Below are 19,201 nucleotides of genomic sequence, written 5' to 3' on the forward strand. Positions count from 1 at the left end.
CTTGGATGATATCTTTTGGTTGGTGTAAATAGTGTGATCACTGCTTAGAAAACGCTTAGTCTGCTGCACAACAATGCCTATTGCCAACATTTCTTTGTGATTGTAGACACTTGGTATCTTCATGAGTGAACTAGAATAGCCTAAAAGATCACAGGCATCATCCACTTGAAAAGTGCTCTTTGCTGCCTATATAGTAAATTGGACCCAAGGCACACCACCAAAATAAAGCTTTGTAAGCTTTGTTTGGATTACCAAAGTCTCACATATTTGCATAGATGCAGTAGACCTTCTGTTATGAGTAACTGATAACGCTTCCCCCTTTAACTGCATTTTATAGGCACACTTATCTAATCATTTTTATAAAGATCTTTTTTTCTCTAAGAAAGATAATTCTGTCATGATGCTGATAAAGTGATAGTCATGAGGTTGTGGAGTTATTAAAACACATTGTACCCAAATAGTCTTAGCATTGTTGGTGTGCTTGAATTTTCTTATTGTACTTTCTACTACCATGAGGAAAACAAACCTTATTCCCGTTTCTACTTCCTGTGTCGGCCCTTATGGGTTTGAGGGCACTGGTGGGACTAGCCAGCTGCTGATATAGCAGCCTCAGAGATGGGCATAATGCAGCTTTAATTTATAGTTTTCAATATCTATGCAGTGACTTGCACCAAAGCAAACAATATCATCCATGTACCCAACTTAAAGTCTGAAATTATACTTAAGGTTTTGTATAAAACAATGTGCCTGAAGTATCTGTCAAGGGGTAGAACTTATGGTAGTTATTTAGTAAGGCATATTACCACCCATTTTTAGAAAAACAAAAAAACAAAAACAGTGATACATATACCACTAGTAATGCAATCCAGCCCTCAGTGTGAAACAATGACGGTAACTAAGTGCTAACCCTACAGACTTGAGGCCAAAAATATTAAAAAAAAACACTGCACTGAATTTCCTGCACCTTGTACACTTGTTATAAGATTTCATAGACTTTGGCATAAATTAAAAAAAGAGTATTGCAGTTTGCGGTAATATCTTCTATTTTTTTTGTTGAGCTAACATTTAGTTTATAGAACTTGGTTCTGAGAGTATCAACCCGGATTTATCATGCCTGACAAAGGGAAGATGCTATTAAAAAACATCCTATATCCTAATATAAATATTAGTCAACAAAAAAAAATCTTATCACGCACTGCAATCTTCATTTTTTGGCATTATTACCATTGGTAATGTGGCTATGCTCAACAGCAACATAGACTTTGGTAAAAAAAATTTAACTAATGAGCTCAGGTAAGACACGCCTCAGACACAGTCAATTACAGACTGGTTTGCATTTATAATATGAACTGAATGGACATATATCTTTTCTCTATTCACTGCTTTCACTGAGGCTTCTCAATTCTGTATATTGGCTCATGGAGTAGTTCCCTTTGCCTTTTCCAATAATTAGAGCACTGGTTTACAGGACATCTTAAAAAGAAAAAAAAACTTGATTTCTCATGGAGAATTTGGTATCTTTCACTTCCAAGTTCCTCGGAATGTTTGGCCAACATAAGTGTGGCTCTGGTGGGATCATTTTGATGGACCCATTAGTCTCTTGTTCAAAGGAGAGTCTTGCTACACCATCATAGGAACGTTACCAAGGCTGCTGTGATTATTGTCAGAGTCAGTGCGAACTCAGTAGATCTGTTGATACAGAGGGAGTCTGCTGACGATGTACAAGAACAGACCTCATACCCATTCTCTGATCTGCTTTCATCCTGCAGCCCTTGTCTCGGACGGGCACCAGTTCTACTGCTTTCAGAGTTTGGACCATCTGCCTGCATGTCACTGCATACCAGCCAGTCTCTTGCAATGGGTTGTGGGTAGCCTTGCTCAGACTCCATGTTACTATCAACCACTTTCCAGTATTCTCTTCCTTTAAAGAAATATATAGAACCTGCAAGTAGAAAGAGCTCATCTTAGCCAATTCTGCTTTTTTTTAAGAAAAACATACACATAATTTACCGTATGTTATAGAGGCACTTCAGCAACACTGGCTGAGCATAAGAGGCGACAGTTGATATCGAGACATTGCAGCAACACCAGATGAGTGAAGACAGCAAATGTTGATTGCTTTCTAGTCTCGTATAACCCGATGACGTGCCAGGCACGTCAATTGTCCTTAAGGGTGTCAGGGGTGCGCCTAGGGTTAGTGGTGCAAGGAAGATAATGTGTATGGTGTTAAGAGTGAGTTGGTGTTAGCGAGTTTGCTCATTAGTATATGAGGGTATTTTTGTAATGAGGGGGCACTGAAGAAATACTGCACTCAGTTGTCATGCCTCAGCTCCTCTTCCCACATCTTAAAAGGGGTGTGATGAAGAACTGAGGCATGCGGTGTGTGCACGCCGGCCACTTTAATTTCATTAGGCGCTGGGGGAGTGACTGCCGCACGACGGCCACTTTCAATGTCGCTCGCAGCCGCTTTGATGGTGCAATGGGCCAGTTGACTAGACTTGCCCCCCAGGCCTTAGGCTGCCAGCCCTCCCCTGATATACAGCTTGTCTCTGACATATTTGGCCCCAAACAGCTTAACAGTGCCATCTTTGTGCCTAACCAGGTAACAGTGCCATATATTTCCCCAAACTATTCAACAGTGCCATATTTGGGCCCAAGCAGCTTAACAATGCATTTTTTTCTCCCAAAACGCTTCAACGGTGTCATATTTGTGCCTAAACAGCTTAGCAGTGACATATTTGTTGCCAAACAGCTTGTCTCTGCCATCTTTGTCCCCAAACAGCTTAACAGTGCCTGCTCACACATTTATACATACGCATTCATGCCGACACACACACACACACATACATACATGCTCACATACAAACACTTAGTCACTCTAACGTACATCATCATACATGCATACCCCTACCTCCCCCTCTCCCTCCTTCCCTCTTACCTCAACTGCAGCTTTTCCTTAGTTTGATAGTGGAAAGGAGTCAATAAAAAAATCCCATCATTTAAGAAGTAAACAAACCTTTTAGTAGATTAGTAGACGTCAATTGTCCTTAAGGGTGTCAGGGGTGCGCCTAGGGTTAGTGGTGCAAGGAAGATAATGTGTATGGTGTTAAGAGTGAGTTGGTGTTAGCGTGTTTGCTCATTAGTATATGAGGGTGTTTTTGTAATGAGGGGGCACTGAAGAAATACTGCACTCAGTTGTCACTAACTGTAGCCTTTAGTTTTATTGGCAATAGTTTTATATCCATGTAGTAAATATGCCTGAAACTTTTTGACATGATAACAGTGGGTTTGCATTCTATAGACGAATGACATGTACTTACCATCAGACCAACCCATAGCATCATCCAGGGTGCTTGGGATACCCCTCCACATTGTGGTCTCCATGGGATAACCTTCATCCATTCTGTGCTTGTGGTCATCATAGCACCAGAAATGGTTATCCTTAAAGAAATATGTTTTATCATTGTGGGACCAGGAGAAGGCAGCATCTACACCCCCCAGAGGCAATCCAAAGTCTGTGACTGGACGAGGGTATCCTTCCTCCACGTTATTATCTTTGAAAACCCAGTACCGATCTCCTAAAAAAAGCCATGGGAGAGGAGGTGGGAGATTGTGATCAATTCAAAAGACTCACTAAAAAAGCATTCCTACAGAAGAAGTATGAGTGTTTACTTCTTACATAAATATTTTTTTTGTATTACATAAGAAAATGCAATTTTAAGAACCATAAATAATCACTTAGCCCACCTCGTCTGCCTGTTCACCTCTCTGCTATAATATTTCACATACTTATTCCTCAGATTGCATTCTGGGTAAAGCTTTCTGTCTATGCCACGTTTTTACTTTACATTTTTCCAATTTATTTTGTGCATATTCTTCTACCGATTTGGTTTTCTAATTTATGCTGTAATTCTGCCATCTTTCATGTAGAGAAGGCCTGGTCTCTGTTTCCCCATAGAAGCTTAACCTGTAAAGAATGACCTTATCTAGCTTTTCTCTTCATCTGAATATACAATTTTGGCAACATGCCTAAAGAATATAATATAAAATAACTGAAATGAAGTCACGGGGCATTGCTAATTATTTAAATTTTCAGACACAAATAATGGCACAAATAATCCACCAGTCCACCAGTGTCGTCATGCTGTCTACGTGACTTAATCTATAGTTCCTTTTACTCTCTTCTCCACACATCTTTGATATCATTTCTAAGTTTACCTTGTACCAGATGCAACTGGTCCACCCTTGAACCCCTAATTTCCTGCTTTAACTCCCTGTTTTGCTTGGTACGTCTACACTGTAACTGGTCTACAATAAAATCCTTATTTCCTGCTTTTATCCCCTGTTTAGCTTGGCATGTCTCCATTTCTGTCACTATCCTGCTGATTTCAAATGGTTCACTTTTATTTCCCTCCTGTATAGCTTGTTTGTATTTGTTAGACTAGGCATTAACCATTTGATTCCTGTAGGTAATCAACTCATCACCATGTGAACACTGTCTATCACAAATGGACAGATACTAGATTAAACAGAATTAAACTGGAGGGAAACTGCAGCACCTTCCCCTTTGGCATTACCAGATATTCTGCTTAATATACTTCTCATTTTACTCAAAATGACATCAAACTTTCATCATGTACCTCCCTTGCTCCTCTTTTCATACGGTAGTTTACAGTTCAGCCACTATACCTAGAGATATAGGAGGAGGTGTGGGCATCCTTCTCTCTTCACACTGTACCCTTAAGTATCCACCACCAGTTCTGTCTTTCTCTTTCTTTGAGGTTCACTCTATCCATCTCTTATCTCCACTTGTCATGTGTGGTGGTGATATATGGACCCCCTGGTCCTATATCCTAATTAATTGATCACCCTGCTGCATGGCTCTAATCCTATGTGATGTCAAAATCCTCATTGATAATCCAACTAAAAGACCTCTCCTTTCCAACATCCCTACATTACCCTCCCCTGATGCTGCCACAGCCCAGAGCAATCATACTCTAGCTTAAACCATAAGTGAGATTGCTCTTGCTGTTGTCCACCACCCCCATACCTTCCACAAAGTCGTATTTCTTTCCTATACCTATGTGCTCCATTTTACTCAACAAACTTACTTTGTTTCAATAATCCCTTCCCTTTCTCGCAGCCCTATATATCCAATTTCCACTTTTAATATCATCTTGTGTCTCCAAGTTAGCCTTCTAACCTTTTTTTCCAAGATAATTTTAATAATAAATAGAAAGCATAATCTCTCTTGAAGAGAAGTAGCTTCTCTTGGATTCTGGTACTGCCTCTATGCTGTGATGACACATTAGTCTACCTTCCCTCCCCTTGTCTCTCACTGTCTCTTTTAACTACTCTTGCATACTGACTCTCTGAAATCTTATTATTCCACAAATATGAGAGGTACACCTCTGCCTCTCTTGTATAGCTGTCCTGCAGACACTTGTTTTTCAACCTCACTGTATACACACCATGGGGTAAGTCTCTGACTCTTTGGGCCCACATTCTGTCACATAATCATAACCCAGTGATGCAGGCACACCACCAGGAACAGTTGCAGAGGTTGAAAAAATCAGACACAAAACCAGTAACCATAATCAAGATTACTCCGATTCGCAGTAAAGTCTTTGAGTCTCCAAGTATGCTAGTATTACCGAATAATACATCTACAAATGCTGGTATCAGTGTTTCTTACCTTTAAAGAAGACAATGTTATGATCGGTTGTTCTCTCATAAACAGCATCCACACTATCCATGTTGAGAGGTAGTCCCCGCCAGAAACGATGGATCTGGGCTGGCTGGAGGGAGACCAAATGCTTATTCCTTGCAAGTCTCCAGAAATATTTCCCTGTAAAAAACAGCAAATAATTATGGGTTAATAAATCAAAGGTTACATGTCCCCCTAGGAAGACAGTCAATATTTAAGCTTTTTTAATTCTGGAGCTCCATCAAATAAAGAGCAGATGGTATCAAAATGAGCTTCTCTTTAGAGACGTTTAGAAAGATAAAAACATTATCTCTGAATCGATGCTCCTTCTATAATTCCAAGACTCATTTTATTGTATCAAAGCACCACTTTTTCTAACCAAGTGATATTCTATTCTTAGTTTAATTCGGGTAAAACCCATTTTTATAAAACAAATTTTGTCTGACATATAATTTTACTTAAAAATACGTAAACATTAAAACAAACAATGGCAGTACCCTTTTCCTTTTCCTACTGCTTTTACCTTTGAAAAAGAAGGTTTCTCCACGGATCTGAGCTACAGCGTCAAAATGTGTGTTGCATCTGTCAGGCTCATCTTTCCTTGGTCTAAAAAACAAAGACAATAATAATAATAATATAATAATAATAATCTGCCTGTTATTCTTAATAATGTATTCCACTGCTCTAAATACAAAATTATCATTATTTCAAATTAGATATTACAAGGCTCAGGATTAATAATTGTGATTATTTTAAATATAATTATAACTAAATTATTGTAAGAGGCTTCTACAAATGGGTTACTGTTTAGAATAATGTTTCTTGTTTTTTTTTTAATAACTCTAATGCTGTTTGACAGCTGTCAGATACTTTGGGCTGGAAAATGTGTATATTATACACTCAAAAGGCAAAATCTTGTTTTCTATAAACCATATAACCCCCCCATTTTATCTATACTGAAAACAAAGGAGATTCAATGAAAATAACTGAATCAGCACGTATTTTCTGGTCTAATACGCTATATGGTTGGTTTCAATAATATGAGAAATTTAAGGGAGAAGAAACTGCTCAAAAAAAGTGAATTTTACAGGTTGTTACATTGCTAGACCACTGAAACTGATTAATAACTGAGAAGGTATTGTTTTCTAGAGATACACCATGTGGTCAAGGATAAACACTAGATTTATTAATTAATTTATTAATATAATATTTTTTCTTAACATTATTCCAGAGTGTCTCTTAGCAGTAAATTATGGAAATACATTTGTAGAAATATGCTATGAAGCTTCTAAATATATAAGTAAAATCCATAATTCTAATTGGAGTATTGCAATCAATATGCAGAGACTATGGTAGTGAGGATTGTATTTAAAAGTTTATGTTTAGACAAATGAGGGGCTCCCGTATAAATATATTAATTAATTTTGTGTTTTACTCTTATAATTACTTTGATTATTTAATAATCTTCCCCTGGCTAATTGGAATTTTAGGGCAATTGTCCAGTTTTTAGAAAGTTATTTTTCTATCCACATATTTATATTAAAAGGGACCAGTTGGACCACGGTAACAAGATGTGGTAAATATAATAGTGTTTTATTATTCTAAATAGAGGTGAATTTAGCATATAACCCGAAAATATGACAATGATGTGATAGTATTTTTACCCGTAATATTAGGATATCTTTCTAAAGTTTGATATTATTTGCATCTATTAACATTAAATCTCGCTAATAATCTGTAGAAGCTAATAAAGTACAGATCCACCTGAGTTCTTTTTTTAATTGTTGCTTAAGTACCATTGCAAAAGACTATTATGGTGAGATATAGTGATTCTTTTGGTTACCAACCTAATTATAATTGCTGTTGATGAGTGGATTGGAAGTTAAATGTTTTGATATTAACACATGCTGTTGATCTAAGGCTATATCAATCTGATTAATTTGAGATGTATATTCAATTTGCTATGTTTCACCTGTTGAATGATTGCATGTGTTCGACCCATACGTCAGTAATAATACACTATTTTATTTCATTACATGTTTTGAAGATAATTTCTCTGTTTTATCTTTTGCACTGCACAGATCATATAGATATACTGTAGGGTATATTTTCACAATAATATCTTGATTGACTATTGTGGTGGTATAATGTCTCATTTTAAATTATTTATCTAAAAGAATTTAGGCTCAGAGATAAAATACAGGATATTTCTTTAGATTAATATTATATCCTTAATCCAAACCAGACTGAGAAAACGGTCATAGATGAAAAGGTTTTTGATTGGCACTGCACATTGCACAGCTATTTTGAGTTGCAGCCCTTCACAGTTTCTTATGGGCACTATGGCAAATCTCGCTTTTACATTTCATGCAATGGGCAGGGAATTGGGCGATTAATTCAACAGATCATGGATATGTTTGCAAACTTGATAGGAATAATGGATTGTAATTGACAGAAGTAAATATGCTTTTAAGCGTTCCTCTTATTTTCATTAAGTCCTATTTCTTAGTTGACATAACAGAACAATACAGAATGTCTGGTATTCTGTAATTTAAAGTTAAGAGCAAGAGAATACTCTCCTTATATAGCCATACATTATTGGGATCGCTATCTATGCTAGGGCTTTAATTACCTAATACTTCTGTATGCAAGGATTATGGGGGGGGTTAAAAATATACGTATTAAAATCACACAGTACTGCAAACATATATTGTTCAGGTTGTCATTAGAGCTTGGAACTCCTCAGGTGCCCAGAAATATAACTATAAAAAAGTAAGTGACAGACACAAGGCCAGCTGTCATTAAATAGTGACACTTACTGTATGGTAGAGCGGTTCTCTGGCAGATCAGGCAGAAATGGATGATCTTCAGCTCTGGATATTTCTGGCTTTGCTGTAGGGGACACAGACTCTCGGACTCCTGGGGTGAGAGAGGGTGAAGGATTAGAAGCCATGTAGGAAACTGGAACAGAAAATAAGACACAGCATCTCCTTCAAAAACTAATTTCACAACCAGCGCACCCAGACAGAAAAAAACGGAAAGCTGATAATTCAACAAACTAATTGGATATTCTGCAAATTCATTCTCCAGTTCTCATTTCACCGGCAGCATTTAGTTTAAAATGCGAAGGATCTGAAGCAAAGATAATGCATTTATGCATTTTTCATGAACCCTATATAACTTACAGTATACATTATGATGAAAAAATATATACATGTGCAAGCATATATAAGTGTATTACTCATAAAGGAACAGAGAATAGATGTGTATGTTATATACAACAAAAGTGGGTGGGTAGAACAGTGAAGCTAAAAAGGATTTAGAATTAAGGAACTGTTTGAGAAAATACAGATTTAGAGAAAGAAATGAGTATAAACTGCATAGTGCATCATGCGCATTCATCATAAAGATGGTGGGCGAGAACTCAGTACTCCCTTGTTGAGACACATAGCCATAATGAGCATGGACAGAAAATCTTGTATGGAAGTTGTGTAGTAAAAATAGTTTGGGCAGACAAGACAGGATATTGGTTTCTATCTGCTGTCTACATCTATGTTTTCTGCCTAAAGGATATTGCAGTATTGGACAATTATGAACTGTCAGTTTTTTGAGTAGGGGTCTCTGGTTCTATTGTTAGCCCTATGAGCTAACAGTTAATAATGGTATAATAAATAATTGTTGCAAAGAGCAAAAATAACTCACCATACAATTGCCATATTCTAACTTTATCATCGTAGGGCAGATCATACTTCAGAGGGTCACCCACTGGTCCTTGGTAATAAGGCCTCATTATTGATTCCATGTCAGATATATGAGTCAGTCCGATAGCGTGGCCAAACTCATGCACTGCCACGGCAAACAGATCCATGCCGTGAATATCTGGATGCAGAAAACAATGTAATATCTTGAAAGAAATTCCGAGCAAACAAAAATGAAGCACAGAAACAATATTTAAATGGCATTGGCAGGTTATAGTCACAATAGAGGATTCTAACCCACTCAACAATTTGGGTCTTTTAGCTCTCCCTACTAAAGTGCACAGCAAGTATCTTAGTGATAGTGGTTTTCCAAAAGACAGCTGTGTTGAATGCAGCTGTTGCTCATTGTCTTGGACAGTGATTTGTGAGTAATGTTGGATCATGTATAGTAAAGACCAATGGTATATTGTATATACATACGTAGCAAGTCCAGCTGTGACTTTCCACCCCTGCCCTATCATTGAACCTGAGGTCTTTCAATTATTAGTTAGAACTTACTTACTTAGACAGTGGCTGGAGTTTAAACTGTTAATGGAGATACATGTTAGCCACCTCTCACCTAAGGGAAGTAAATCTAATATGTCTTCATGGCGGCCCTAATAAACCTTTACAGGCTTTGAAGGTGTCCATGATCAATACGTGCTAGAGGACCTTGCAAGCCAATTCCAGAGAGGAAGCTCTAACTCATCTGTCAATAGACAGTGATGGTCTTGAAATATCTCTAAAAAGCCCAGGGCTTTTGGAATTATAGGGAATAATGTCATAGGAGCATGAAATAGGACATATATCTCTCACCACTGCTATGAAAATGCTCTAGAAGCCACAGACAGTTTTTTAATATACTAAACCCAACATAGTAACCATGTTTAAGAGGTAATATATAATAATAATAATTTAGTAATTGTTTTCATTTTCTAAGGAAACGTAATACTTACTAACGGCTGTAACTATACAGCTTGCATGTAGCTCATTAACAGAATCATTTTTTTAAAAAGTTTTATTATTTATCTCTTTTGGTGCTAGGTTAGTTCATGAGTCAAGCTAAACATGTCATAGTGCCATGGTAATCGTGCTGTGCTTTCTCTCCAGCACATAATACAAGTTAAAGAGTTGGGCGTGATTCATCCACTTACATGAGAGCTCTTTGGCACAAGAGAGTTCTGTTCATATTTGAGCTGACTTTGTTCTGATAGATTTTCTTTAAAGTGTCAGTCTAAAGCAGGATTTGCTTTTTCATTCTGAGAAATCACATGTACTTGTAAAGTGTTCCAGAATTCATACAAAATAACAGTCACAAAGGCCTGAAATCTTTAGCCTATTGCGTGTCTTTACAGAATTAAATGGAGGAAATGATAATGGAAATCCTAATTTTAGACTGTGTTATATTAGTTATAACGACGAACTTGCAAATTAAAGACCTTTCTACATATAATAAATGTATTTTGTATGTAATGGTCTACATCCAGAACTACTAGACAGGATTAAATATAAATTTCTAAGCTTTTGGAAAATAAGAAACACTTAAAAAATGATACATAAAAATAGCAAACAGCAACAGTAAAATAAAAATATTAAAGAGAAACTCTAGCCATCATATGCACTTCATCTGTCCCTATGCATTTCACTCTTTCCTCATCAACCAACTTTTCTTTTGCTTGACAATGTGCAGCCATAAGTGGTGTGAAAATAAGAGGGAGTGCATTTCAGCTATAAATCTGCAGCTTCTCTTAAAGACAATTGACTATTTTTTGTCTACAGGTAAAGGCTGCATGGGACATATTGAGTAATATGAATAAACTTAATATAATTAATATTAATGGTTTGTCTATTAATTGAACAGAAACTCTGTACATGTGCCATGTAGATAATAAACATCCCACGCAAACACGTTGTGTTTTGTTAAAATTATTATTAATTATTAAAAATAGGGCTTCACCTAATCAGTTATTGTTACCTCCTCCGTGGTCCCGCGGGTAGGGGAGCTGAGACGCAGCCCGCGCGTCCAGCCCCCTGCTCGTTCCGTTGGCGGGAGCCGCCGCCAGGTCCGTCCGGCGGTTAGACGCGCGTCCCCGCAGAGATCACTGGATCCTGACGGGGCGCGCGCCTCGACGTCAGGAGTGCCGTTCGCGCATGCGCGAACGGCTAACTCATAAATATTCATGTCGCTTCTTAAAGCGACATTTATCTTTTTTCCTCCTCCCCCTAATTAGGTGGGTAGGAGGATCCTGTAAGTGAGAGGGATATTTAAACCCTCAGTAGGCACTTCACCTTTGCCTGTGATAGTGCCTAATAGCCTTCACTAGCGTTCCTTATTCCTTTGTTATTTATTGGTTCTGACTCCGGCTAGTTTTTGACCTTGATGTTTGCTGCCTGCCCTGACCTCAGCTCGTGACCCCGACTACTCTTTTGCCTGACCCCTGAATTTATTATTTTTTATTTATTATTTTCGTTCCTGGATTTTGTACTGCGCTACGCTCCTGTGTCCGTGATTCACTTTGGTGTTTCGTTGCTGGGCCCTCCATCTCCGCCAGGAGGCGCCTTCCCAATTTCTGCAGCGAGGATCCTCTGCTGTATTGCAGACGTGACAGTTATCACAGGCCCGACATGGATCCCGCAGACTTGGCAAGGATGTCCAATCGTCAAGACAGACAGGATCAAGTCCTGGCGGCTCATGCATCGCAACTACAGTCTTTGGAACGGAAACTGGATGATGTCGCTGACCTCCTCAGATCCATGGCCACCAATCTGTCTCCTCCCGTCGGCCAAGGTACAGCATCTGATTCATCTTCACCAGCACCTGGATTCGGTACGCCGGTCAAAGCACCCAAGATGCCTTTGCCAGATAAATTTTCCGGAGACCCTCAAGAATGCAGGGGTTTTTTGAATCAGTGCACTCTACACTTCCGAGCTCATCCTCACACCTTTGCCTCTCATAATAACAGAGTGACTTTTATTATCAACCTTTTAAAAGGAGAAGCATTAGCATGGGCATCACCTCTGTTGGAACAGAATTCACCCATTCTGGAAGATGCTGACGCTTTTATTGCTTCGTTCAGGGCAGTGTTTGATGCTCCCGGGAGACGAGAGTCGGCTGAATCCAATTTGCTGGAGATTCAACAGGGAAGTAGAACGGTGGCCCAGTATGCCGTAGAATTTCGCACGTTAGCATATGAGACCAACTGGAATATCAGCGCTCTGAAATCCGCCTTTCGTAGGGGTCTTAATGGGTCCTTAAAAGATGCTCTTACCTATCGTGACATACCTCATGATTTGGAAAATCTGATTGCATTATGTCTGCGTCTAGAAGCCAGAGGTCAAGAAAGAAGTTTCGAGCGAGACAGAGAACGCGACAGAAGGCCACGTCAGTTTAGACCTCCTGTTCGTCCAATTTTTCAGACCCCTACAAAACCTGCTGCTGCTGCTGATGCTGCTGCTACTGCTACTGCTGATGAACCTATGGAGATAGGCCCTGTACTTCATCTTACAGCTGAGGAGAAACAGCGCCGCAGAACTTTGGGGTTGTGTTTGTATTGTGGCAAAAAAGGACATTTGATTTATACATGCCCCAGGAAGTCGGGAAACGCCAGAACTTAGTGAAGTTAGGAGGTGCTTCACTAAGTGCTACTGTTGCTACACCTCCTCAGACTCAGAGACTTTTTGTTCCCATCATGCTACAGTGGCCAGGCCACCAAGTGGCCACTCAAGCTTTCATCGATTCAGGGGCCGCTGAGAACTTTATAGACAGAACCTGGGCTCTGGAGAATAATGTTCCGTTACAGCCAAAATCTCTGAAGACTTCTATCGCTGCTCTTGACGGTTCTCCATTAGGTACTGGGATCGTGTCCCTCCAAACGGAGGTTATTGGTGCCGTAGTCGGAATTCTCCACTCTGAAGAAATACAATTTGATGTTTTGTCCAGCCCACATATACCCATTATATTGGGAATGTCTTGGCTTCAACAACATAATCCCAGCATAGACTGGAGAGAAGGACAGATTCTGGCTTGGAGTCAAAGATGTTTGGAGAACTGCTGCAAGACTCCCACTAAGTTGAATTTGATTCTAGAAGTTCCTGCTACAGATCCTCGTCAATTGGTACCTTCTCAGTACTGGGAGTATTTAGATGTGTTTTCTAAACGACAAGCAGAGACTTTGCCTCCCCACCGCGCATATGATTGTACAATAAAGTTGTTACCTGGCACCAACCCACCCAAGGGACACACATATCCCTTATCTCAACCGGAGAATCAGGCTTTGGCTCAATATATTGATGAAAGTCTAAAAAAGGGGTTTATCAGACCTTCAGCATCCCCGGCGGGAGCAGGCTTCTTCTTTATTTCTAAAAAAGACGGCTCATTACGCCCCTGCATCGACTATCGTGGGTTAAATAAAATAACCATTAAGAACAGGTATCCTCTGCCGCTCATAACAGAACTGTATGATCAACTGAGGGATGCCACCATTTTTACTAAACTTGATCTGCGTGGGGCGTACAACCTGGTTCGGATTCAAGAGGGTGATGAGTGGATGACGGCTTTCAATACCAGATACGGACATTATGAATACCTTGTGATGCCTTTTGGGCTATGTAATGCCCCAGCGGTATTCCAGAACTTTGTAAATGACATTTTCCGTGACATGTTGCTGTCCCACGTTATGGTGTATCTCGATGATATTTTGATTTACTCTAAGAATCTGGTGGAGCATCGGCAACATGTTAACCAAGTATTACAAAGATTACGAGAACACTCATTATTTGCTAAGGCCGAGAAATGTGAATTTGAACGTGACAAGGTGAAGTTTTTGGGCTATATATTATCTGCGGGGCAACTGGAAATGGATCCTGACAAATTGGCAGCCATCAAAGACTGGAAGGAACCCTCTGATATTAAGGGTATACAGCGATTCGTAGGATTTGCCAATTACTATCGTCGTTTCATTCGAAATTTTTCTCAGATCATCGCTCCTATAATTGCTCTCACTCGGAAGGGGGCTAATCCTAAAGTTTGGACCCCGGAAGCTAAAGGAGCCTTTGAGAAACTGAAACTGGCTTTCACTTCAGCACCTATTTTACAACGGCCTGATCCTGATTTGCCCTTTATTTTGGAGGTTGATGCATCAGAAACTGGAGCGGGAGCCATACTGTCCCAGCGGAATCAAATCTCCAATCGTCTTCACCCGTGTTCGTATTTTTCCAAGACTTTCTCTACCACCGAACAAAATTATGATATCGGAAACCGTGAACTATTGGCTATTAAATTGGCCTTAGAGGAATGGCGACATCTGCTTGAGGGGACGGCGATTCCTGTTACGATTCTGACTGATCATAAGAATCTGGTATATATCGAGAAAGCTAAAAGACTCAATCCTCGACAAGCTCGGTGGGCTCTGTTCTTCACTCGCTTCAATTTTTCAATTTCGTTTCGTCCGGGTTCCAAGAACACGAAAGCTGACGCACTGTCAAGGAAGCATGAGGCACCTGATCGAGAGACTCCTGTTGAACCTATCATACCATCTACTAAGATAATTGCCACCATCCATAGTACACTTTTGTGGCATATTTCTAAGTCGCAAACGCCTCGGCCTAAAGGACATATAACCCCTCCTGGTAGACTCTATGTTCAACCCCGGTTTCGTAATGCTGTTCTCTCCTGGGGTCATGCCTCACCTGTAGCTGGTCATCGGGGAACTCGTAACGTCAAGTTTCTTCTACAGAGACATTTCTGGTGGCCTACTATGTCGCGGGACATATTGGACTATGTACAAGCTTGTAACGTTTGTGGTCACAATAAAACACCACGCACCAGACCTGCTGGATTATTATGTCCGCTACCGGTTCCTGAGCGTCCATGGCAACATATAGCCATGGATTTTGTCACGGATCTACCTTCCTCCAGGGGTCACACTACCATCTTAGTGGTTGTTGATCTTTTTAGCAAACAGGCTCATTTCATTGCTCTCTCCAAACTCCCATCAGCTAGTATCTTGGCGGACACATTCATGAAGGAGATTATACGTCTTCACGGAGTTCCACAAGTAATAGTTTCCGACAGAGGGTCGCAATTTATCTCCAGATTCTGGAGAGCAATGTGCAAACTCATGGGGATAGAATTACATTTTTCTTCTTCTCATCATCCTCAATCTAATGGGCAGGCTGAAAGAACCAACCAGGTTCTCAAGCAGTATCTGCGAATGTATGTTTCCGAGGATCAGTCTGATTGGTCAATGCTGCTACATCTTGCTGAATGGTCCTACAATAGTTCATATCACGAATCCTTAAAAATGTCTCCGTTTAAAGCAGTGCATGGATATGAACCTTCATTTTGGCCTCAGGACACCAGTACCACAGGGGTTCCGGCAGCTGAAGCACAATTTCGTGTTTTACAGGACCATTGGGCAGCTCTTGCTGAACATCTGAAGAGCACTAAAAAGCTGCAAAAGAAAACGGCCGATAAATATCGCTCGCAAGGACCCGTGCTTAACCCTGGTGATTATGTGTGGCTCTCCACAAAATATCTGAAACTTCAACAAGCTGCCAGAACTTTAGGTCCTAAATATATCGGTCCCTATAAAATCAAGACAAGAATTAATGAAGTTACGTATTCTCTGGTCTTACCGAGAACATTACGCATTAACAATGCATTTCATATTTCCTTACTGAAACCTGTAATTTCTAACCAATTCTCCCCCACGGTTCGCACTCCTGATCCTGTCATTATTCAAGGGGAGGAAGAATATGAAGTGCAGGCTATTTTAGATTCTAGAAGGACACGAGGGAGGCTTCAATATTTTATCAGATGGAAGGGATATGGTCCTGAGGAGAGTTCCTGGATTCCTGCCTCCAATGTCCATGCTCCTGTTAAGATTCGTGCGTTCCATAAAAAATTTCCACAGAAACCTGCCCCTGATCGCCAGGATGTCTCTCATAGTAGGGGGGGTACTGTTACCTCCTCCGTGGTCCCGCGGGTAGGGGAGCTGAGACGCAGCCCGCGCGTCCAGCCCCCTGCTCGTTCCGTTGGCGGGAGCCGCCGCCAGGTCCGTCCGGCGGTTAGACGCGCGTCCCCGCAGAGATCACTGGATCCTGACGGGGCGCGCGCCTCGACGTCAGGAGTGCCGTTCGCGCATGCGCGAACGGCTAACTCATAAATATTCATGTCGCTTCTTAAAGCGACATTTATCTTTTTTCCTCCTCCCCCTAATTAGGTGGGTAGGAGGATCCTGTAAGTGAGAGGGATATTTAAACCCTCAGTAGGCACTTCACCTTTGCCTGTGATAGTGCCTAATAGCCTTCACTAGCGTTCCTTATTCCTTTGTTATTTATTGGTTCTGACTCCGGCTAGTTTTTGACCTTGATGTTTGCTGCCTGCCCTGACCTCAGCTCGTGACCCCGACTACTCTTTTGCCTGACCCCTGAATTTATTAGTTTTTATTTATTATTTTCGTTCCTGGATTTTGTACTGCGCTACGCTCCTGTGTCCGTGATTCACTTTGGTGTTTCGTTGCTGGGCCCTCCATCTCCGCCAGGAGGCGCCTTCCCAATTTCTGCAGCGAGGATCCTCTGCTGTATTGCAGACGTGACAGTTATAGGGTTAAATTCATAGTTACATAGTTATATAGGCTGAAAAAAGACATGCGTCTATCAAGTCCATTAATAAAAAATATCATTGATTCCTGTACCTGAGCCACACATAGTTTTTCATTACCTTTTATCTATAGTCTCTTACCCTGACATACCTGATGATCGGAAGGTCCATAATTCTTCATCATCAAAGTGCGTATCCCCAGAGGTGTGATGTTCACCGGGAAAGAAAGCATGAGCTACTGTTCCACCAGGTCCATCAAAAGGGTAGCCATCATTGTGGTCAGCCCTCGAAAAGTCAATTTGAATATCTGCATTATTCCCCGCTACTTCATGGAAGTTCAATGGGGTGATGTCACTCCACACTTTAAGGGCATAATACATCAGTGCCCTAACGGTATCATGACCTAATGTTGACTCTTTAGGAAATGTTCTAACTCTAGGGAGAAGAAAATTAAATAAAATATTATTGGCATCAAAGTAACATCTTAATAGCATCCACTTCCAAAGTTAATCTCTATGGTTGTGTTTGCAAAATGTGTGTGAAAAATAACCATTCAACAAGTCAAACTTTCTATTGCGTTTATGGTTTTGTCCAACCTTACATGTTCTTCCTGATTGGTTGAATGAGATACATTCAATATTTGCCAATGTATTGGTAACTTGTCCAGGAATCAAGATATCTGATGATGTACCAAGGGAATAACCAAATGTAGTATGTTTCACATAAATGTTACAGAAACCCATCTTTAATGTCATTATTTCTTTAAGACACATGGCAACAAAACATATATATTTGAAAATATATTCTGCTACTATAGCAACAAAGCCTTTATTTGTCTCACTTGACTATAGACTGTGAACATTTTACATCAATTTTAATGCAGTCCTGCTGTGTGATTCTGAAACTTTGTTTTGATTAAAAAAATACCAGATATGCAGTAAACAAGATCTGTGTAGTAAAGCGGCTCTCATGAAAAAAGGGAACGTTTATCACACATATATAAAGTGTTTAATTTAATTGGTAAATTCAGTTACAATGATTTATTTAGTGTACACAACAGTCAAATGTAGGTTGTGGAAAAAGTGTAGACCTCTAATATGTACAAACATTGTCTGCCTCCAGATGGCACTGTTGAAACAAGTATTCTTAAACAGGTTTTCAACATTCTCAAATCGCAGAGTTAGGCTCAAAAGAAGAGTCCAAACCGCTACTGTCATTTTCAGCAACTGTAAAAGCTTTCCGTGATTTTACTTAGATTAACTTGCCACTGGCATTTTTGTAAGTGCGTAGCAAGGTTGGCGGTGGAATTCATATTAACCTTCTTCACAGCAATGGGTCATTTGTAAAAGAATGTTAGGTTACCAATGCTACCAACCTAACTCCAGCAGAAATAGAGGTTAGGTAAACACCATTTCATCTGGAGGTTCTACTAACTCAGTGATGTGATGGATTTTCTGTCACTGCTGATGCTAAGGAGTATGAATGCACGAAAGTTGGTGACCTGCAGAGATGGAATGTGGATAATACTACAGAGTAGCCTCAGCAATATTCATTTGGAGACAGTAAACCTTCAGGTTTGACAGCTTTAGGCTTTGTGGAGCACCAATGAACATATTTAAGAATCCACCAAGAGATCCACAAATAATATTTTTGTCAGGTAAGACAATGAATAAATATTAAACTTATGTAGATGTATGAATATGAAAAGTGTGCATCAAGTTGGTACATGCTTGCCATGGACCAGTTGGGGAGGTCAGAGATTCCCCCTGTTACTAGCCCAGTTATACCATGAAGGTCTGTGCCTCAAAAGGCAGAACACCATTATATGACATAACATCCTTGCATTCAGCATAGAACATGACAGCTGCAGAAAAGTGCTCAGCTAGAATATATCACTGGCAGTGAAATCACTCCCGACCCACATTATGCCCTGGTTCTCCTCACACAAAGCATGAGCAAAGCCTAACAAAGTTTCAATGCTGACAAAGTGCCCTTCCCTCAGTACGTTAGTTGGCAATGGTCAGGTGGACATATGTGCTGGGATTTGTTTCAGCCAAACTAGGTATAGGTATCTAAACCACAGCTTCAAAACTGGTATACACTTTAGCTGCTAAAATGTTAAGTCCACTACTGGGTCATAACAGCATCAGATTT

The 19,201-nt window shown here is 40.0% G+C and overlaps 1 protein-coding gene across 2 annotated transcripts in view; it reads right to left on the bottom strand.

Annotated features, from left to right (window-relative positions):
* Positions 1-1,366: 1,366 nt before the first annotated feature.
* Positions 1,367-19,201, bottom strand: part of MMP17 (matrix metallopeptidase 17) — a 61,273-nt gene continuing 43,438 nt past the window's right edge. Inside the window, exons 4-10 of one of the 2 annotated variants that reach the window (XM_053471575.1) lie at positions 17,199-17,482; positions 9,410-9,586; positions 8,527-8,626; positions 6,231-6,313; positions 5,696-5,848; positions 3,321-3,578; positions 1,367-1,942 (exon numbers count right to left, since the gene is read on the bottom strand). In XM_053471575.1, coding sequence (XP_053327550.1) covers positions 1,629-1,942; positions 3,321-3,578; positions 5,696-5,848; positions 6,231-6,313; positions 8,527-8,626; positions 9,410-9,586; positions 17,199-17,482 — 1,369 coding nt within the window. In that variant the 3' untranslated portion in view covers positions 1,367-1,628. Of the gene's footprint in view, positions 1,943-3,320; positions 3,579-5,695; positions 5,849-6,230; positions 6,314-8,526; positions 8,669-9,409; positions 9,587-17,198; positions 17,483-19,201 lie in introns of both variants that reach the window. The other variant, XM_053471568.1, reaches the window with a different exon arrangement.

This window comes from Spea bombifrons, chromosome 1 (genome assembly GCF_027358695.1).
Source record: "Spea bombifrons isolate aSpeBom1 chromosome 1, aSpeBom1.2.pri, whole genome shotgun sequence".
NCBI classification, from domain to species: domain Eukaryota; kingdom Metazoa; phylum Chordata; class Amphibia; order Anura; family Pelobatidae; genus Spea; species Spea bombifrons.